Genomic DNA, 21,691 nt, shown 5'->3' on the forward strand with positions numbered 1-21,691 from the left:
AGACAGCAGAGAAATGCAGCCACATCACCCAACCCCATCCCCTCAGAAAGAAAAATAAAAAGAGTAACGAAAGAATTTCTGTTTAGCTTTGATATAGACTGAGGAAGGGGACCAAGGCAGTGTGGGAACCCCTGTGCATGCTCAGTTAACTTTGACTTCTCTGAGCTAGGAAAACACTCCAGCACACAAGGCTCCATTGGGTGATGTCACCTTCAAGTGTGGCTGCATTCCCCTGCTGTCTTTAGAGAACCCCTGTTACAGGTAAACAATTTCACTTTGTCTCTGGAATGGCCAGGTGGGTAGGACAGGAGGCTGAGAAGCCAGGGTTCAAATCCCACTTCTGTCACCAATCTTCTTATCTTTTGAGCAAATCACTTCATCCTTCATTGCCTCAGATATAGCTTACTTCTCTTTGGAAGGGCTTTCCAACTCCAGCTGAATTTGTAATCTGCCTTGAGCTCATACTAGTAAAAGCAAATAATGATATCTAAAAAATCCAATTCCAAGTATTGTAGCTCTAACAGGTGTTCTCTATGGTTATCGGGATAATGTGGCCTCCTCTGAGGGCTGCCTATTTGATATGCTCTGTGTTGGATGATAGTTAAATGCTTCAGCCAATGGCATTTGTGGCTCACCTTGTCAACTACTGATATATCCTCAGTTCATTGAATAGCAAGGACAAAGTCATTTTATAGAGTAGAGGATTGGAAATGAGTTAGATGATATTGTCTTATCAAAGCACTTGAGGTCTCATTCTGGTGTTCTTTGGTTTCTCCATTTTGGTTACCCGCCCTCCCTCCCTCTTTTTTTTTTTTTTTTCTTTTTGAGGGGACAGCGAGCATGAAGGTTTGTCTGCATTACCCTGATGTCTATGGAAAACATCTGTTACAGGTAAGCAACTTCACTTTCTCTGTGTCCACAGGATAATGCAGACACACGTGGAGGGGCATAATCGAACGAGGACGCACATCTCTAAGGATGGCGCCACGAAGGGGCGGGGAAACCCGTATTATCTAAACAAGATGGGCGTCCATCTTTCGTTTCGATAATACAGTTGGGGACTCCGAAATCTCAACATTTAGGTTGACCTTAGAGATGGGCGACCTTAGAGATGGGCGGCCTCGGTTTTCGGCAATAATGGAAACCAAAGACGTCCATCTCAAAAATGGCCAAATCCAAGCCATTTGGTCGTGGGAGGAGCCAGCATTTGTAGTGCACTGGTCCCCCTCACATGCCAGGACACCAACCGAACACCCTAGGGGGCACTGCAGCGGACTTCAGAAATTGCTCCCAGGTGCATAGTTCCCTTACATTGGGTGCTGAGCCCCCCCACCCAGGTCCGCCTGCCTGAAGTACACTGCACTCACTACAACTGCTCCTGGGACCTGTATACTGCTGCGATGGACCCGAGTATGGCATTTGAGGCTGGCAAAAAAGTATTTTTAACCTGTTTTTTTAATGGTGGGAGGGGGTTAGTGACCACTGGGGGAGTAAGGGGAGGTCATCCCCAATTCCCTCCGGTGGTCATCTGCTCAGCTTGGTGTCCTTTACTGACAAGTAATCTGACATATGGGTTTCCTTGTTTTCCAATCTACAGGCAAACACTGTACCACTCTATACACTTTACAGTGAAAGAGACTCCATATGTAAGTTCAGTATGCTGCAGCTATTGTGAGACCATTTGCCTTTATTTCTAAAGATCCCTGAATGCATGGAGAAAGGAGTGGTTTCATTCTTTATGCATCTGAACTACAGGCCTCATGCTTTCTGTACAGAACACCTGAAAAGGAATTGACTAACAAAACCCTTGCTCAACATCTCTACAACATAGCTTGAGTCACTAACTGTCTAGCAACAGAAGTACTGCCTTTAAAAAAGGTATGATTATAGTTCTATATTGAAATGCAAAGCGAACAGCATGTAGCGCTATAATACAGTGCTACATTTAGGGACTATGGGAAAATTCTTAGTACATCAGTCCCTTAGAGACCACCTTTATAATAAATTATTCCCTCTTCAGATTTTCCATCCTGTTCTCTGGTTTTACTGGTTCCATCTCTTCCCTCATCCTTAGCCCCTGAAGCATGAAAAAAAAGAGATGCATGCATAATGCTACATAGTGTAAGCATCCACCCCAGTTGTGTTTTTTCAGCAACAAAGAATTATCTTTAAGTGGAATACAAAATCCAAGAGCTACACACAGGTGGTACGGTGAAGGGAGGGGAGATAGTCAAGAAAACAAAGCACTGGCAATACATGTAGGTGAAAATAAACTCTCCAGTTGTGTTCCAAAGTTCATCAGCTGCATTTTTTAAAGATTATATATGAACGTGTCTATATATATGCTCACAAACCTACAAATGCATATACATAAACACACATATACAGTACTATTGAGCAGCATGAATTCTGCATGGGTTATACAATCTATCTGTATAATTAAGCCTATTTTCTGCAACCCTATCTGTCCAAGTCAGATTGCTGCAAGTACATAAATAAAGTTACTTTAGATCTGCTATTTCTCCATTCAGACTTGGACAGGTAAGTTATCCACATAACAACTCAATAACACTGTTATATGAATAACTTGTGGGCCTGCCTCTTCTCTCTTGCTATAGATTCCTTTAATCCACTTAGCAGGCCAGGATTGTGAATGTAAGCCACTCATGCAGTTGGCACCTTCTGTCAACTATCAAACTTAATTTTGGTATTTAGTCCTCTATTCATTTGCCATCTCTTCATCTGTTAGATTCTGCCCATTCATGGAGGGTGTGTCCGACTGTGCTTGTGATAAATCCTCAAAATCCTGACTCATAGTAGGAGAAATTATGTCAGGGCTTGTGTCACAAGACTCTGTACTTTGCTCAGAGGTAGCTATGGTTGTTGCCGTGCTTTTTGGGATTTGATCAAAATCATCATCATCTTCTAAAATTGGAGATTCATGAATATCTGAAAGGGGAGGAGAAAAGACGTATAGTACTATTTGACTCCTTTCCAAATTAAAGGACATGATTTGAACGATACAGGTCAAGGAATAAATGTGGTAGGAGAAAGGAACACACACAGAGGGGCATTTTCAAAAGAAACGTCTATGTTGGAATTTGGACGTCTTTGTAAAACGTCCAAATTTGGACATCTTTGTAAAACGTCCAAATTCGGAGGCGGGGAGGTCATTTTCAAAAAAGATGGACGTCCATCTTTTGTGTTCGAAAATACCATGGGCATCCTTGGATTTGGATGTTTTGCAATTTGGACATCTTTGATTTTCGGCCATTTTTGAACGCAAAGACGTCCAAGTCTAAAACGTCCAAAGTCAAGCCATTTGGACATGGGAGGAGCCAGCATTTGTAATAGACTGGTCCCCCTGACATGCCAGGATAGCAACCGGGCACTGCAATGGACTTCATAAAATGCTCCCAGGTACACAGCTCCTTTACCTTGTCTGCTGAGCCCCCTAAAACCCACTACCCCCAACTGTACACCACTACCATAGCCCTTACAGGTGAAGGGGGGCACTTATATGTGGGTACAGAGGGTATCTGGTGGGTTTTGGAGGGCTCGCTGTTTCCTCCACAAGTGTAACAGGTGGGGGGGTATGGGCCTGGGTCCACCTGTCTGAAGTGCACTGCACCTACTACTAAACTACTCCAGGGACCTGCATGCGCTGTAATGGACCTGAGTATGGCATCTGAGGCTGGCAAAGAGGCTGTCAAGTAATCTTTTTAATCATGCTTTTTTGAGGGTGGGAGGGGGTTAGTGACCACTGGGGGAGTAAAGGGAGGTCATCCACGATTCCCTCCAGTGGTCATCTGGTCATTTTGGGCACCTTTTTGTGCCTTATTTATAATAAAAACAGGTCTAGGTGAAAACGTCCAAGTTTTAAACCTGGACGTCTTTGCTTTGTTCCATTATGGCTCAAAGACATCCAGTATCTCCCCCTGCTGGTAGGTGGACACAACCCACTCGTAATGGATTCATCTGCTTGATGACAAGGAACACTGTATATAACGTTCAAATATATGTTTATGAATCAATTACTGATTTTTGGTATAAGGTGACGTTGTAAATGGAACAAATGTAATTGAATTGATGCTGCACATTGCCATGTGAAAGGGTTTTGTTCAACCACCAAGCCAGATTTCCCATAGCCCAGATTGGTTGGGGCTGGGGATGCTGCAGAAGCTTTCACAGCTCTGAGGATGGGGAAATAAGGAGTCAACATCATTGCTAAGGATGACCAGATTCAGAGCCACAGATTCTTAAGGAGCCATGCTACATGGCTCCAGGCCTCAAGTCTGTCATTGCAGACTGAGAAGGAAGAGAGGGAGATTTTATAGGAGGGGTCTTCTCCATACCCCAGCAAAGAAGTAAATAAGGGTCACTGATCCTGACTAAGCTCAAAGGAACAGGATAAAGTTGCTGCATATATTAAAGAAAACAAAAATCTGTAAAAAGAAGCACTTACTGTTAAAGGCATCTGGGTACTGTTTTGCTAATTTTCCTTTCAGAGTCCTGTGGAATGAATGTATAGTATAATGTAATTTCTTACATCGTAGTATAGCTCAACACATGTATAATACCCTTTAAAACAGCTGGGTGACTTCATAAAACTGCTTAAAGTATTACAGTACAAAATTTTCTTTCAAAAATACTTGACCAACCCATGGAGACTGTACCTTAACATTCTCCATCCTGCAGACCAGATTCTGAAAATCCAACTCGATGTTTTGTATACAATGGCAACCCACTGCTGGCAAGTGAACTAGTTAAAAGTAAACATTTTTTATACTAATTTATCTATGTATTTAATAGGGCTGTCCATTTAACACATTAAATGAATAACTCGCGTTAACATTTTTAACGAGTTAATGCTGTCATCCCTCCCCCACTAGCTGGCACCTCTTCTTACCTCTCCCAGCACTGCACTCCAGTGGCCCCTTTCCCTTCTATGGCTCCTTCTTCCTGCTCCTCACCGCTGCAGCAAAAACAGTGCTGCTTCTCACCCTGCCTGCACCATATCTCTGTAACAGGAAGTTCCACCTCAGATCTTCCTGTTACAGAGACACACTTCGGGCCAGGTGAGAAACAGCACTGTTTTCAGTGCAGCCTGCAGCAGTGAGGAGAAGGGTGAAGGAGCTGCAGAGGAGAGGGGGCCCACTGGAGTGCCATACTGGAAGAGATAAGAAGAGGTGTCAAAGACAAAATGTGACCACGACGGGGGGCAGGGGGCATGAAAGAAAGAGGAAGCAGAAAAAGACAGAGATAAATACGCAGACCACAGTGGAGACATGGGAGAAAGAGGAAGCAGAAAAAAAGAAAAGAAGACAGAGAAAGATGCAGACCACAACAGGGACAGGGCGGGTGAGGGAGGGCACAGGAGAAAGAGGAAGCAAAAAAAGAAAAAGACAGAGGACCATGGGAGGGGGGGCATGGGAGAAAGAGGAAGCAGAAAAAAAGACGACAGAGATAGATGAGAACCGGTGGGGGGGGGGGGGGGGGGGCAGGAGAAAGAGGAAAAAGAGATGCGAGGGGGGCACGGAAGGATGCTGAAAATAGGGGAGGGGAGCAAAGAGAAGGAAAACAATGGTGATCATGAAAGGAGAGAAGGGAGGAGATGGTGCCCATGTAGGGGAGGGGAGGGTAAGGGAGGGGAGGAGAAAGAGATGATGCCTATGGAGTGGAGGGAAAGGAAAGGGAGATGATGCCCAGGAAGGGGGAGGGAAGAAAGGGAGATGGTGCCCATTCATAGCATGTGATAAATCGTGCAAAACATTTAATTGCACTCAATCGTATGATTGAAACTTAATTGATGTACAGCATTAATATATATTTAAAAAACTGTAATTACTGACAGATTAAATCTGGGCTTAGCTCGTGGGAAGGGAGGACAAAGTGCCCATGGAATGGAGATAAGTTATTGGCTGAATGTTTTGGATCAATAAAAAATGTAAACAACTATGTGTACATGCTACATTTATTTTACACTTGGACCATGCGATTAACCACGTGATTAAAAAATTTCATCGCGACCAGTTGTGCGATTAAAAATTTTAATCTATGAGCAGCCCTAATATATATAATAAACATAAAGATATGAAAAAATTATTAGGTAAAACGTTGATTTTCAATAATTTTGCCAAAGCGCATCAGCTCTTTTTGAAAATATAAATGTTGATGTTACATCTCGGACCCCACCTGATCCTGCGGAAGATGCTATCAAGATCTTTTTTCATTTCTAGCAGTGTTCTTGTGTGATGAAGGAATCGCTCACTCATCTGTTGCATACGTGTGTTGGACAGATTGTTAAAGTTCAGTAGCATCTCATTTGTTTTTTCGAACCGAGCTAGCCTACGCCGACCATTTAGGACATTTTAAAAAGAGAGAGAGAGAGAGAGAGAGAGAAATAAAATGGAGGTATCCTGCACACATTGGAGGATGGCAGCAACTTGTCACACCCAGTTAAGCTAAGTGCTTCACCCTCAGTTTTAAGGACCCCATGAATTTCTCATTTTTCTTGTTCTTTACTGTACATTGGCATGCCTGGCCTTTCTTTTTATGCATCATCTGAAGAGTATCTGGGATAGCCACTCATCACTATTTTCAGTTTTAACCCGAGAATGCCTTTTCCTTTCTATATCCCACATGTATCCCATTTGCCAGTTCTCAAGGACCACCAACAGGTCAGGTTTTCAAGTATATCCCTCAAGAATACGCACGAGATTTACATACAATGGAGGTATTAGTAGGCATGCATATCTTTCATAAATACTCATGAGGGATATCCTCAAAACCTGATCCACTAGCAGTCTTCGGTGATTAGAAGTAAATAGCTCGGTAAAAAAGGATGTTTTCTCCCCAAATCACAATTTTAAATAAAGCTATAGCAGTATAAAGCTAACATTTGAATTGTTAGCTATCTGAATGACACACTTATTTAGAAGCACATCATATGATGCAGATAAGGCACAGTTCACTTCCTTCTGAAGTGCAATAGGACACAGTTGATTTCTGGCTTTCCCCTTTCACATCTTTGCAACTTTCTGTGCATATTACACACATTTAATACCATGACTTACATGACACACTAAAATTCTGCTTACTAACATGTTTCTCTGCGCCAGGATGATGGCATTCACATCCTCTGAATTTACCATGCTTAGCATTCTCCCGCAAAATACCTCGGATGCTGCTGGTTCCATGTCCTTTTATGTTTGTAGCCTTTAAGAGTAGAAAATGGAACAAATTTATAACAATTATTTTCTTATAGTGCTACAGAACATATACAGCACTGAACAATGGCAATAAATATTCAGGTACAATATGCCCTTGCCCCAAACAGCTTATAATCTAAATGGGTACCCAAGGCAATGAGAGTTAAACTGACTTGTGCAAGGTATGACAGAGGAAGAAGCAGGATTTGAACCCTGGCTTCTCAGCTCACTGTTCTAACCACCAGGACACTTCCTCTTTGTATTTACTAGGTTTTTCTGTGCCTACACATATTCAAAAGTATCTCACATGGAATAAAATGTGTGTCAGCAGTATCTATCCATCACCATTCTCTATGAAACACTTTTCCACTAAGTCGAATCCCAAAGGTGTAATCCACGTAACTGAGAACTACTATTTCTAGTCCACAAGAATTACACGTTAAATAAACCTGTTCTGAGCAAACGTATAAATAGGCTAATTTTCAAAGCACTTAGACTTACAAAGTTACATATTTTACTATGGAACTTTGTAAGTCTATGTGTTTTGAAAATGAGCAACAAAATGTATGAAGAACTTTCATCAATTTGACTTATCCAATGACTTCTTTGTGAATGATAATGGGTTAATATATCCTGCACAAGAGATAACCTGCAACCATAGGCGTCCAGTTGCACAGTGCTCTGATAAAACTGCACAGGACCTGACTCTTGCACCATAAAAAAATCATTAATTGGCATTAATTAGAATTTACACGCACAACTGTCTAACCATATTCTATAACGTGTTGCGCATAAATTCTAAGTCGCATAGTTGAAAAGGGGGCATGAGCATGGGTGTGGAATGGGTGGGTCATGAGCATTTCTAAAACCAATCCGCGTTGCTATAGAATACACCAGGTCCGTGCCTAATTTAGGCATTGGGATTTACACCAAGTTTTGGCATAACCAGTGGTGTAGCTAAGGGTGGGCACAGGTCCACCCATTCTTGCCTCAGGTCCACCCAGTCAGTAGCCCATGAGGCCCTCAAAACTCTTCAGTGGTGGCACCTCACTACTTTCTCTCCCTCTTTTCCTCTCATGGCCTGGCATCTGCCTGTCTCTCTCTGGAATCCCCCCTCCCTGTCTACCTCAGAGCTACTTTGGCTGCAATTCCTTTAGGCATCCTATGCCAGCCCTACAGGCTTCTCTCTATCATGTCTTGCCCTCAATGATGTCACTTCTTGTTTCTTTGGCTGGAGCGTGGTAGAGAGAAGCCTGCAGGGCCGGCGCAGGTTGCCTATTGGAATTGTGATGGGCAACGGCTGAGGTAGGACCAGGGGAAGGGGTTCAGAGAGAAACGGGCAGACATTGGGTTATTAAAAAACAAACACTATATTGTATGTATGTACAGGGGTGGGAAGGGCCCACCCAGGTTAACTCTGGGTCCACCCAAAATGACAGGTCTGCTTACGCCCCTGGGCATAACTGGCTGCCACTAAATTTAGTCGCATGGACAGGTGCTTCCCATATTCTATAAATCACTTGGAAATTTAGGCTTATTCTATAAAGTACACCTAAATTAAGGCGCTCTTTATAGAATACAGTTAAGCGCATTCCATTTCAGTGCCAAATTTTTAAGTGCAATATATAGAATCTAGTCCTTTATGTCCTGCTGACAGGCAGTCATCTCCAAAATGACCCAGGGCCTCCAGAGTGTTCAACCAAAATATTGCCCTATTTTTCACTGAGCATTTGTTGCAAGGTCAGCCACAGAGATCCATTCCATGAAGGCAGGGGGTAAGAGTTGAAAGAGAGATAGCTAACTGCTGAATGTCTTTTCTGTGAACAAGCAAAGAATCAAATGAGTCTACTATGTGCAAATTCGATCCAATGCATCCTCAACGCAAGAGCACAATACCCAGCAGTCATATATGATGCTGGAGCCAAATTAGTATTTCCAAACGGTTCCAAGTCTCTAGGTTTTTAATCTCTGGTTCCTAGGACATTCAGGGCTCCAAGCTCTCTCAACCTCCAGTAGTGTGTGGCCTCCTTCACGCTGTCTAAAGAGGGATCCTTTCTGTTGAGATTAGCAACAATAATCAGTCGGCTTCTCTGCAAGTAGGGAGCTAGTTCGGTCTTTCCACTATAGCATCCGGTCACCCTTAACACAGTGGTTCTTACAACCCCGACCTCAGCACATACCTAGCCGCTCAAGTTTGCAGCATACCCACAGTGAATATACGTGTGATAGATCTGAATTCGCTACCTGCATGCAAACATAGTTTAAACACTGAGCCGGCAATTAAGGGCGCCGAACGCCCCAGACCATAATATACATTACCTACCTTCCTTCCCGCAAGCACTAGTCTGGTATTTCTCCTCTTCCCCACCACCCCCCTCAACCGTCTACCCACCCGCACGCATGCAAGTAGTCCGGTATCTCTCTTCCTTCCACTTCCCACCCGGTTTTACCTTTTTCTTCCATATGCAGTAAAATCTTTCGAAGTTCGGCCCTGCAACCTCTGCAACAACACTGAAAAGCAGCCTACGACCGCCCCGCATTGGAGATTAGATTGACAACAACCAGAAGACGGTACGAGGTTATCTAGCCCATTCCATGGGTTGAAGCCAGTAGGCGGAGACACAAGTACACCCAAAATAATAGCAAACGCCTTTGAAAGCAATAGTAAAAGATTACTTCACCTATGAAAAATTATTCCGTTTTTATACTTCTGTTCTGTGTATACCCGTATGCTGCACAAGCTGGCACGTTTGAAACCATAAGTGAGATTATTTTAAAATGCTACCAACAATAAAGAACGACAACGTGGACGCAGCAACTTATAGGTTTGTTTGCTTTATTTTGAGTATACGCAGAATGACGGCTGCGCGGGGAAGGGGAAACATAGACTAACCTAAGTTGCTTCAACCTTTTGAATTCATGCCGGCTCCTGTGCTCGATCAAACTTCCTAGTCGCGGACTCCGACCCAACCCAAACAGGAAGTTGCGTCAGAAGGGGGCGGTACAGCATGGGTCGGGGGTAGGCGCAGTGAAGGGCGGCCGTACGCAGGTTTTTTTTAGTGTTATTGCCGTGGCTACAGGGCCGAACTTCGAAGATTTTACTACATATGGAAGAAAAAGGTAAAACCGGGTGAGAAGAGGAGGGATAAGAGAGAGCCCGCTCCCGGAGGAGGGAGGAAAGAAGGAAGAGAGAGATACCGGACCACTTGCGTGTTGGTGGGTAGGCGGGCAGTCGGGGGAAGAGGAGAAATTTCGGACCAGTTCATGAGGGAAGTCAGGCAGATAGGCAAATGCAAATTATGGGCCAGGTTATGTCATGGGCTGGGCCGTTTGGCGCCCTGGGGAGCTTAGAGTCATAGGGAACACCCGCTGTAAGTTGGGAGTATAGAGAGAAAGTAGAAAACTGTAAGGTAGTGCTTCTCAACCCAGGCTTTGGGGCACACTCATCCAGTTAGGTTTCAGGATATCCACACTGAATATGCATAAGATAGATTTGCACATCAAGGAGGTCCGGAGGGAGGGGGAGGAGAACAGAGCCTCAGGGGTTGCAGAGTTTCTGAGAGGGAGTGGAGAGTGCATGGAGAGCGTATCCAATGGGGCATTGGCGTACTGGGAGGGGGAAAAGGTGAAGGTTGTTTACCTGTTCTGAGAAGGGTTAGAAAGCTGAGGGGGGGGGGGGGGGGGGGGGGGTAGTGGTCACTAGATGCTGAGAGAGCAAACAAAGCTTGTTTGAAGGATGAATAAGGTGCTCACACTGATCAATAATAGAGAAATTATACTTAATACATATGTTAAATCTATAAAATATTTTAAAAATGAGTGAAGTGAAGGCACTCAGAATATAAAATTAGCTTCAGCGACTTGCTGGTTGCTATATTTGAATCATCACACCAGTTTTCAGATTACCATAGTTATTAAAGATAAAATAGCAAACGAATGCTGTAATTGGTGATAAATATGTAATAAATATAAGTATATAGAAACCCCAATATATTAATAATTTGCAGACTAATAAGGGTGGCCATCCTAGGTGCCAAGCTTAAGGGAGGAGAAAGTAACCCTACACTATTTATTTATTGCATTTGTATCCCACATTATCACACCTATTTGCAGGCTCAATGTGGCTTACAGAGTTTGGTTATGACATAGTTTGGGTCACCAAAATCAACCCATGCTCAGTTTGCTGTTTTGTCCATTAGCTGTCTTTTTTTTTTTTTTTTTTTTTTACATTTGTACCCCGCGCCTTTTCCCACTCATGGCAGGCTCAATGCGGCAGGCAATGGAGGGTTAAGTGACTTGCCCAGAGTCACAAGGAGCTGCCTGTGCCGGGAATCGAACTCAGTCAAACAGGTTGTGGGAGGAAGAGAGAGGAGGAGGGGGAAAAAGGCATAAAGAGAGACACATGAAGATAAGAATGTGACATTTCTCCCTGTCTCTCATCTTTCACAACTAATTTTCAGTTCTCTGCCCCTCTCTCGCTCTCTCTTCTTCACAGCTGTTATACCAGCTCACACCAGCTGTTGGTGGAGCCTAGCATCATTTTTCAAACTATGGTCTCTTTCTCTTGCCTAATCCCAGCTGTGGGAGATGGCAATCTCTACACTTGTGCAGCTAATCAGTGTTATGGGGCCGGTCTTCCAGAAACTTTTCCATATTGTTTTTTTTTTTTAAACCAGGGCAGGTGTGGAGCATGCTGGGGCCCAGGGCAGAAGTTTGAAAGAGAGCCCCAAAACCTGCCAGTAGGCTGTGTTGCCTTCAGTTTTGGACAAGCTTGAGGCCCCTTCTGGTATGATTGCCCAGGACAGGTGCCCTTTTTGTACTCCCCGAAGGCTGACCCAGTTTAAACCCATCTATGATATTAATTTTGATCATATCCTCTTCCAACAAATTCCACAGCTTAATTATGCATTGATTAAGGAAAAAAAAGTGATTTTCTCCTAGTTTTTTTAAACTTGCTGTTTCATGACATGGCCCCTAGATAGTCCTAGCACTTTATGAAATGTTTGTAACCTGTTTGACCCTATTCATGATTTTATAGACTATATTAAATCCTGGCATGTCTTGTCCGAGCTGGACCATCCCATTTATTATTCTTGCTGCCCTTCTCTGAATCTTTTCTGGTTGTGCTATTTTTATGTATTTCCTTAGTTATTTTACAAAAAGGTGACCAGAATTTTCACACAATTCTCGGGTACGTTGCATTGCATTGCATCTTAAATTTATAGGCTGCCTTTTTCAAAAACGACCCAAACTTTACAGAGGTAGTTTAATGGTCTAAGTTTTATTCTCCATTCTTTTCCAAGTGATTCCTAATGTATTTGCTTTTTAGATTGCTGTCACAGAGTTGAGGTTTTCAGTTTATTGTCAACAAAGACTCCAAGATCCTTTTCTGGGCTAGCAACTTTTAACATGGAACCCTGCATTGTGTACATATAGGGCTTCTTTTACAAAGCTGCATTAGTGATTCCCTCGCAGCAAATGAGAGGAAGCCCATATGAATTCAATGGGCTTCCTCTCATTTGCTGCACCAAGAATCAGTAGCTCGGTTTTGTAAAAGAGGCCCATAGTTTGGAATGTGTACTGTGGGGCTCATTTTCAAAGCACTTAGACTTACAAAGTTCCATAGGTTACTATGGAACTTTGTAAGTCTAAGTGCGTTGAAAATACACCTCTGTGTGCATTGCTTTGCGCTTATCCATATTACATTTCATTTGCCATTTAGATCCCCGTTTCCCCAGTCTGACAAGGTTCTTTTGCAGTTCCTCACAATTTGCTTCTGTTCTGTCATTTGCAAATTTGATCACTAGTTGCTTCTTTTTCAAGATCATTAAGTTAAATAAACATATTGGTTCCGGTACAGATACCTGAGGCATGTCAGTTTTACCATTTTTTCATTGGAATGCAAGGAATGTGAAAAGCGTAAGAAATGTTTCAACCCTGTCCATCGAAGAGCTGTTATGAAAGAATCAGGGACAGGTGCATATTATGATATTATATACCTATAGTATTTTGGTCCTGTAAATTTGCATTTCAGCATTGAGGCTATTTTCAAAGCACACAGACTTACAAAGTTACAAACTCTGCCACAATCTAGAGTTGATTAGACTCTCAACATGCCTTTTTTTCCTTCCCTCCTTAGGTTTTTCTGCTCATGTTGGCAGATATGTGGAGCTTTCTCTGATTCTTTTTAAGCCTTACAAATCTGAAATCTTCCACAAACCTTCAGATCAATTCTAACCAAAAGGCTGTGGATGTAAGAAATCTGTGCTTATAGTCTCATTGCACAATTCATAATCTCATTTCACATTTATGTAAAAATGAATTAGAGGAAAAGACCTCAAAAGTCTTTAGTGCTACTGTGAAACTTCCACAGACTCATCCAAGGCACAAAGTGGACATAAACTTCATCACTGGCCTCCAGTTTTTTACTATTTTCTTTTTACTTCTTCCATTTGTACTCAAAAACTAGTAATTTTCTTTAGTTGTACGTTAAAAACAGTCAATACGCAATGTGCAATAGAAAGTTCAAATTCAAAAAAAATCACACCACCACTTTTCTTAATAGGAGCTGCAAACAGCACTTAGCTTGAAATCTTTCAGCTCTGAGCTCCTGACGGGGACCCGTTGTGCCCTCTGGCTTTCTCAAGAGAGACTATACCACTGTTGCTCACTGCAAAACAAAACAAGATAGATGCAAAATATACAAAAGCACCCCAACCGGGTAATTCAGTTCTCAAAAACTCACTTGTTCTTGTTAAGGCATTCTTGCAGGGAACCCTTTTCAAAATGGCACTTAGATTTAAATACATCATCAGAGCCAGCCACCAATCACCGCGCAGAATTTTAAACTATGGAAGGGTCCAAAAGACATACTTCAAAATATGAGCGCAAAAAACTTGTCACAAAAATACTTCCCATGGTTCCGTTGTTTCTAAACGATGAATCCAGCGTTGTTTGCACTGCATCAGCAGACGGTCATGGCTCCTACCTTGGGAAGATGCTTTAACTTGTTCTAGCATGAAGCAGCGTAGTTCTAAAAAAAGTATGCTTCATCTTCACACAGTGTGCTACCAAGGGTTCTCCCTCTTTTCCCCAGGTGATATATGACTTATGCTCACTCAGTCTTATTTGTAATTTTCTTGATGTCTTACCGACATATAATTTGTTGCACGGGCACCTCAAAATATATGCCACAAACATGGATTGACAATTTGTCTTAGACATTAACTTGTAAGTTTTCAAATCTACATGATTAATGAATTCCTTACATTCCATAGTGATAGCATAAATGCCACACTTCCCACATTTCGAATGACCACTGTCTGATGTCAACATCCTTGTCAGTGCCATAGGTAAGGTCAGCCAGGCTCAGAAGCTCCTTCAAATTACGCACTCTAGAAAACGCTATCCTCAATCGATGTTGTTGAAATAATGGGTACATCTGCATATCATTTCCTGAGTTCTTGAAATGTATATTTTCTTTAAGAAGCTTTAACGTGTCATACTGGCTGACCAGAAATTGAATTTGCTGCCATGTGGAGGAACCTAGGTTTGACTGCTGGGTTGTGTGATCTTCCCAGATTGGTCAGGGATGTATACTGATGGTGGTGGGGAGGTTTCAAAGTTATTGTGTAATGGCAACAGCTAGTGGCTAGATTTAGGGGCTATGGTTCAGTGACACCCTTGGGCTGTCAGGGATCACCTCTGCGGCAATAAAATTCTCTCTAGTCTCAGTTCCACCTTGGAAGCTGAATTCTGCTTCTTCACGTTGCATGTGTGCCCTACCAAAAGGGAGCTTGAATGTGAGTTTATTAGTGCCAGAGGTGATGTTTAACCTGCACAGAGTGGCGGGTGCAACTCTGGTCACCATTATTGGCAGACTGATGCCTTGCATGTTTTTATCTGCCTTTATTTACTATGCCAGCTGTGTTGTGCTACTATGAGTTTGGACAAGCTAGGATTGGTGAGTTCATCCTTTGATGACATGTCCATAGGGCTAATAGAATAATAGCATGATGTTGGCATCTAGGAGCATGAATGGTTCCAAAAGGAGTATGACTTTTAAGGAATTGTTATTGTAGTTATAATAGTCAGTACAGTTAACTAAAGGAGCTAAATGGACTTGCCCAAATTTGATCTAAATATAGTAAAATCTTTATTTGCTCTTTGCTTCCTATTCATAGGTGTGTCTCTGCCTAATCAACATGGCTTCCATAGAGGAGATCCTACCAGATGTTGAAGATCCATGTGAGAAGACAGCTGTCCTGCCTGCCACAGACACCCAGCTGAGCCAAGCCAAGCATGTAACGTCGCTGCTGGACAGTGGTGAAGACTTTGAAATTATAGAAAATGCGAGTGATGAGGATGATGATGACATGAGTGAACTTCCTCTCTTAGAAGATATAAGAACTTTAAAGAAGCAGAGAGGAGGAGAAGGTGATGCTGAGTCACAGCAGTTAGAGAATCTAGAAAATGCAGGAGTGACGGTGGAGCCAGCGACACAGGAGTGGTTAGATGTCTTAGGTAGGTAACTGTCTTGAACCATTCAATCTGACTGGCTGAAGATTCGCCACTGCATAGCTACTTCGGTGGTGAGGGGGTCTTGTATTGATTTATTTTTCATTATTAAATTTTCTTTTTTATTGTTGCATTAAAATCAACAGAACAAACAAAACAGGATCAACATTCTTATTACATTTAGCATACTGATAAAAATGTGCGCATCGTGTGAATTTTCTGTATTTCTGCTGTGAATATCCATTCAGGCGGTGAATAGATATTCACTGCCTGATGTAATAAATGGCAGTTATACTTTTTCCATTCCTTCCATATTTTAATATATTTAGATATATAGGACTGAACTCTGTATATTGTGCTGAAAAGTCATGCCAATAAATATTAGCGCTAAGCACTATTTTATAAGCGGTGCTCGGTTGGGTGCCATTTATAGAATACCATATGGCGCCGGGATCCATGCCCAATTTTAGGCGTGAGGATTTACACCAACTAAAACCTATTGTAAATTCTCGCATCTAAATTAGGCACAGATCTGTAACACTATGCAAATTCCAGGAATGCCCCTGATTCACCCATGCCCATACCTTCTTTTTGGATTCACGTGTAAAAATTTATGCGTGGATCGCTGCTTCTAAAGATGAGCACGCAAAGATTGGAATAAAAATAACAATCTGGGCAGGACATTCATCTTCACTACAGCAATACGCCCCCACCAAGACAAATACAATCTCTTCCATCTAGACAGCTCCACCTGCATACGATTCGCTATCATCCCATAGTTTAAGCTATATACTCTACCCAGTTCCTTAGGTATTTGAATCCCCAGGTATCGAATATGACTCTGTGCCCATCTAAAGGCGAATTGTGCTTTCAAGCTTTGTTCTTCCACTTGGATCAAGGTAATTCGTAACAATTCACTTTTATCCATGTTCACCCGTGAACCCGCATCTCTCTTATAGTCCCTGAGGATCCCCAGCACCACCGACAGTGTATGTTCGGGTTGTGTCACATAAAGTAGCACATCATCTGGGAATAAAGCAATACGATGTTCCTGTCAGCCCACCTTAATACCCCTAATCCGGGTGGTTTCATATCAACTCTGCTAAGGGTTCTATATAAAGTGCAAACGAGAGGTGACAGTGGACATCCCTGTCTGGTACCCCTACCAATAGAGAAGAAAGAGGTATATCCTCCATTCACATTGAGACTAGCCTTCGGGTCGTTATATAAAGCTGCCAACCACTTTCCAAAATTGTCACCCAAACCCATACGAGTCATCACTGCACTCAAGAATCCCCAATTAACCCGATCAAGCGCTTTTTCAGCGTCGATGGCAAACAAGGCCGTGCCGGGTATAGACCTTGCGCCTCTTAGATCAGATGAAGAGTGCTTCTGACATTGTCTCCAACTTGCCTCCCTGGGATAAACCCAGATTGGTCCATGTGGATCAATTTTTGTAACACCCTTGCCAATCTATTAGCCAGAATTTTGGCCAATGTTTTTGCATCAACATTCAACAATGAAATTTGTCCATATCAGCTACAGACAGTTGCGTCTTTCCCGGCTTAGGCAAAATCGTCAACCTGCCTCCGACATAGACCTCGGGAGTTCATTACCCTCCAGTACTCCATTGCCCACTTGTACCAAAAGATGCCCTAGCTCCCCCATGAAGCTTTTGTAAAATCTTGCAGTATATCCATCCAACCCTGGATCGTTACCGTTTGGAAGCTTCTTAATCAGCCCTTGCACCTCCCCAAGTCTAATTGGTTCCCCCAACTACTACTCCTCACTCAGACTTTGTAAGTGGACCTGATCTAGGTAATGTGCAACATCAACCTCCAGTACCCCCTCTGGGGCCCCATAGAACTCCTTATAATATTTCAAAAAACATTTAGCAATATCTGCATAGTGCCACCCCCCTTTGTCATCTTTCATCTTTTGAATTACAGTTTTAGCCCTTCGAGCCCGTAAACAACGGGCTAGCATGGCGCTGGATTTATTAGCAAATTCAAAATATTGTTGCCTTAACCTTGTTCTCATGAAATCCACCTCAGCCATCTGCAGCTGTTTTAGTGCTCCCTGTACTTTATTAAGCTCCTCCCCCACCTGTGATGAGTGGTTCCCTTTATGCAATTGTTCTAAATAAATCAAACGTGTTCGTAAGGTAAGTGACTGTTGCGCCTTTTCTTTCTTGCCCCCCATTTAATCAATGTTCCCCTCACCATTACTTTCAGTGCGTCCCACAACACCTCATCCACCACCTCTCCATTATCATTAAAACTGCAAAATCCTTGTAGATTTAATTTCCTCCCATATCTTCTCATCCCCCAGCAAGGAGTCATTTAATTTCCAGAAGCCCTGCCGCTTACTCTGACCCACCCCTCTAAGTCGAATCCAAGTCGGGGCATGATCCGAAATTTTAATAGGTTCCATCTCTGCCTCGTCCACCATGTGCCAACTATTGAGATGCACCCACAACCCATCTATTCGAGTGTAAGACTGTGCTGCATGTGAATAGGTGGTGTAGTTCCGCCGCACCCCATGTAACAACCTCCAACAGTCTACCACTTCCAGCTCTTTCAAGAAATGCAACAATGCCTTCCTCCCCAGGCCACTGTAGTACTCTCCTCCTGTGGAGTAGTCCAAGCGAGCGTGTGGAGCGATATTAAAGTTCCCACCCACCACCACTTGTCCACCTGTAAATCCCTGAATTTCTTCCAATAAATCCTGAAAAATTTTCCTTTGCCCCCCATTCGGAGCGTAAATGTTAATCAAAGTGATCTCCTTACTCTGCAACAGCCCTCTAAGGGCTAAACACCTGCCACTAGTATCTCAAAACTCCCGTTGAATCATGAACCTGCAATTCTGTTGTATCAATATAGCCACTCCCCCCTTCTTACCTCCCTCTCCCTGGTGCACCACCACTTCCCGGAATGGCCTGCGACGCAACAAATGAACATCCCTCACTCGTAAATGTGTTTCTTGTACAAACATCAAATCCCACTTCAACCTTGTCAGTGCCATGAGTACTGTACTTCGCTTCCCCTGATTATTGAGCCCGTTTACATTCCAAGTTCCCACCAACAATGATTCCTGCTCCTCCCAGAGGTCCCTCCCTGATCAGCCCATTGCCCCTCCACCCCATCCCTCCCCTTGCCTTTTGCTGATCTCAAATCTGTTCAATCAGCCATCCCAGGAAGAATAACTACACCTCTCCAAAGGCTTAAACTAGTTCCACATACCATCCCACCCCTCCTCATTTCCCAGCGACCCCCCCCCCCCCCCATTCACTCCTCAACCATTCCTTCCCCAACCCCTAAACAGTCATGCCTCCATATCGATCCTTCAACCTCAGATTCATACTTTTCACTGTTTCAGACCCGCTTTACCAACCCTTCTTAGCCCTAATATCCATGGGGGTCCAATCTCCTCCAACCCCGCCATTCACACTTTCTCCCTCTCCCTTCAAAGTCAAGAAAATAGGACTTCTCCCCAACAGTTTGTCATTTTATCTGTATATTGTTCTCTACTCAGTAGGCCGTTGTCCACCAGCCCACCCTCCTCGGGGCGCTCAGGGGGCAAGTTTTTCCAACTGCTTTCCACGGTCCACCACCCGTTGCCAGGCCGAATCCACTCTAGGCTCCATGTTGGCTCCTAACTGCTTTGCCTGTTCTGGAACTCCAATGCACCCCAAGGATTGCAGTGCAGACCAGGCTTCTTCCGGAGTTGTCACCTTTCGGGATTTGCCTTCCACCATCAACCATATACAGCAAATGGAAAAAGCCACCTGTAGCGGGATCCCCTTTGACCTCATAAACACCGTGACCTCGCGGAACGATCTGCATTTTTGTATGGTCATCCATGCCAGATCCTGGTAAACTCCAATCTTGTAATTTTTCCATGAAATCTCTTTTTTTTTGCCGTGCTTTAAGCAGAATCTTCTCCTTAATAGGAAAGTCCAGAAAGCATACCACGATATCCCTTGGGGATGAATCTCACTGTGGCCCAGCAACCCGATGTACACGTTGAATGCGGAGGTCCAGTTGCTGGCTCCCCTCGTCTGGGTTTAATATATATAAACACATCTCCTGTATCGCCGCCTCACAGTTGCCAAAAATATCCAGTTCTGGTATTCCTTTAAATCGCAAGTTATTACGTCTCAACCTATTTTCTAGGTCCTCTAGCTGTTCCTTAAGTTGTTGCAATTCACTACTGCCCATTATCGACTGTTTTATGGAGTTTCCCCATATCTGATTTTAATGTCGCCATCCCCTCCTCCACCTCACCAACTTGGGTCCCCAACTCGTGGATTTCTGTCCTGATATCCTTCAGGGCCTTTTGTACATCCGTCCGGACCCCTGCCAGGTCTGCTTTTAAGTCCTGAAACCAGCCCACGACATCTGATTTAGTAATCTCACTGGTTTCCTCCATTTCTTCAACTCCATGTGCCTCCCCCGAGTCGGGAGGAGCCTCCGCCATCTTTGTCTCCGTCCGCTCAGGGCCCATCGGATTCACCCTCAATTTCTCAGTCTGCACCATCAAAAAATGGAATCGCTCAAGGCTCTTCTTCAGCAACATTATGTTAGGACTGCTTTCCGACCCCAAAAAGCCAAACTCTTCTGTGGGATTAGCATAATTTAGTAAAAGCCCCAGCAAAGCTCCGCTCTCAAGCAGCCATCTTGGTCAGTGACGTCACTTCCTCCTTCTGCCGTGGATGTCTTTTGTAGATCTCTCACTTGGTCTTCTGTCCTTCCCTTGTTAGGCATTCAGGCTTGATGTGGCAGTGTGTGTAGCTGCGGCCTGTGTAGCATCGCTTCGGTCTGCTGAGGTTGTAGTGCCCCACCCCCACTTGACTGCTTTGGTACATCCCACAAGTCTCTGGATTGATCTGTGGGATGCTGTGGAAGATAAAATTAGTCCTTACCTGATAATTTTCTTTCCATTAGTCCCAACAGATCACCCTTCGTTGTTGGTTAAGTTTTTTTTTCTTCTAGTTGCTTCAGTTTGATCAGGTTCCTTCATTGGATTTTGGCTACAACCAACAACAAAAAAACAAACAAAAAGGAAACCTTCTGTTGTTACCCTCCCGCAGGAGTAGTTGAGGAGCCTACATGGGCTTTATGCAGGCAGGAGAGGGCTTACTCTTGGATTTCCTCTTCCTTCTTCCACTGCTTTGGTATTGACAATACTGAGATTAAGGTGGTTGCACTTGACCACATATAGTAAAACTCTGAAGTTCTCTCTATCACCACCTGCTGGCAGAGTGACATAACCCACAAGTCTCTGGATTTATCTGTTGAAACTAATGGAAAGAAAATTATCATGTAAGGACTAATTTTACCTTTGTCCTGTTTGTTTTGAATAGATTATAAGCTCTGCTGAGTAGTGACTCTCTGTTTCTGTAAAGTGCTATGTACATCTAGTAGCACTATAGAAATAGTAGTGAGGTATTTTTGGTTTCTTTTTGTATTTTATGAGTTTTATGTGTAATGTGAACCACTTAGAATGGTATGGTCAGTATAAAAAGTTTTTTTACATTAAAAAAAAAAAATCCTTGCAGCCAAGTAACCTAATTGGTCAAGCGCTGCCTTGCCTTCAAATATTGTTTAACTGTTGGAAAACAGAACACAGATTATTTTTAAACCTTTTGCCTTGTATTCCACCAGTCCTAAACAAACTTCTCCTTGGCAGATCCTAATAAAACATAAATAATCATCTTAATCCATTGCTTTACCAGCTGTGACTACTAAGTTGTCTATATTTCCTTCCACAGGAAGTGGGTCTCTGAAGAAGAAAATTTTGGTAGCTGGTAAAGGTGTGGGTAGTAGACCAGTAAATGGCCAGAATGTAACTATAGAGTTGAAGGTCATGTTGGAAGAGGATGGAGTAGTGGCGGATGAAGAACCAAGCCTCACTTTCACTCTTGGAGATGGTGATGTCATGCAGGTAGGGCAGCTGGCTTT

General features: G+C 43.2%; 2 protein-coding genes across 5 annotated transcripts in view; one reads left to right on the forward strand and one right to left on the reverse strand.

Moving 5' to 3' along the window:
* Positions 1-1,667: 1,667 nt before the first annotated feature.
* KXD1 (KxDL motif containing 1) lies at positions 1,668-10,177 on the reverse strand. 3 transcript variants are annotated; one of them, XM_030218048.1, is made up of 5 exons: positions 10,105-10,177; positions 7,105-7,218; positions 6,196-6,348; positions 4,466-4,512; positions 1,668-2,949 (listed from the first exon to the last, which is right to left on the reverse strand). In XM_030218048.1, exons 2-5 carry the CDS (start codon positions 7,197-7,199, stop codon positions 2,720-2,722), a joined length of 525 nt encoding a protein of 174 aa, XP_030073908.1. In that variant the 5' UTR covers positions 7,200-7,218; positions 10,105-10,177; the 3' UTR covers positions 1,668-2,719. The 3 variants fall into 3 exon arrangements, with proteins under 3 accessions (XP_030073908.1, XP_030073906.1, XP_030073909.1); XM_030218046.1 differs by lacking the exon at positions 10,105-10,177 and adding an exon at positions 9,662-9,767; XM_030218049.1 differs by lacking the exon at positions 10,105-10,177 and having other exon boundaries at positions 7,077-7,194.
* A 55-nt stretch (positions 10,178-10,232) lies between these two features.
* FKBP8 (FKBP prolyl isomerase 8) overlaps positions 10,233-21,691 on the forward strand; it is a 58,411-nt gene continuing 46,952 nt past the window's right edge. Inside the window, exons 1-3 of one of the 2 annotated variants that reach the window (XM_030218044.1) lie at positions 10,233-10,331; positions 15,395-15,734; positions 21,502-21,674. In XM_030218044.1, the coding sequence (XP_030073904.1) occupies positions 15,416-15,734; positions 21,502-21,674 (492 nt within the window). In that variant the 5' untranslated portion in view covers positions 10,233-10,331; positions 15,395-15,415. The other variant, XM_030218045.1, reaches the window with a different exon arrangement.

The sequence above is a fragment of the Microcaecilia unicolor genome, chromosome 11, assembly GCF_901765095.1.
Source record: "Microcaecilia unicolor chromosome 11, aMicUni1.1, whole genome shotgun sequence".
Lineage (NCBI taxonomy): Eukaryota > Metazoa > Chordata > Amphibia > Gymnophiona > Siphonopidae > Microcaecilia > Microcaecilia unicolor.

What these genes read in the sequence shown, in the direction of transcription:
- KXD1 (XM_030218048.1), bottom strand. Translation starts at nt 7,199, where the DNA reads ATGGAACCAGCAGCATCCGAGGTATTTTGCGGGAGAATGCTAAGCATG. An exon ending in ATCCTGGCGCAGAGAAACAT is followed by an intron (nt 6,349 to 7,104) that starts GTTAGTAAGCAG and finishes TGGTCGGCGTAG; the next exon opens with GCTAGCTCGGTTCGAAAAAA. An exon ending in AGCATCTTCCGCAGGATCAG is followed by an intron (nt 4,513 to 6,195) that starts GTGGGGTCCGAG and finishes TTCATTCCACAG; the next exon opens with GACTCTGAAAGGAAAATTAG.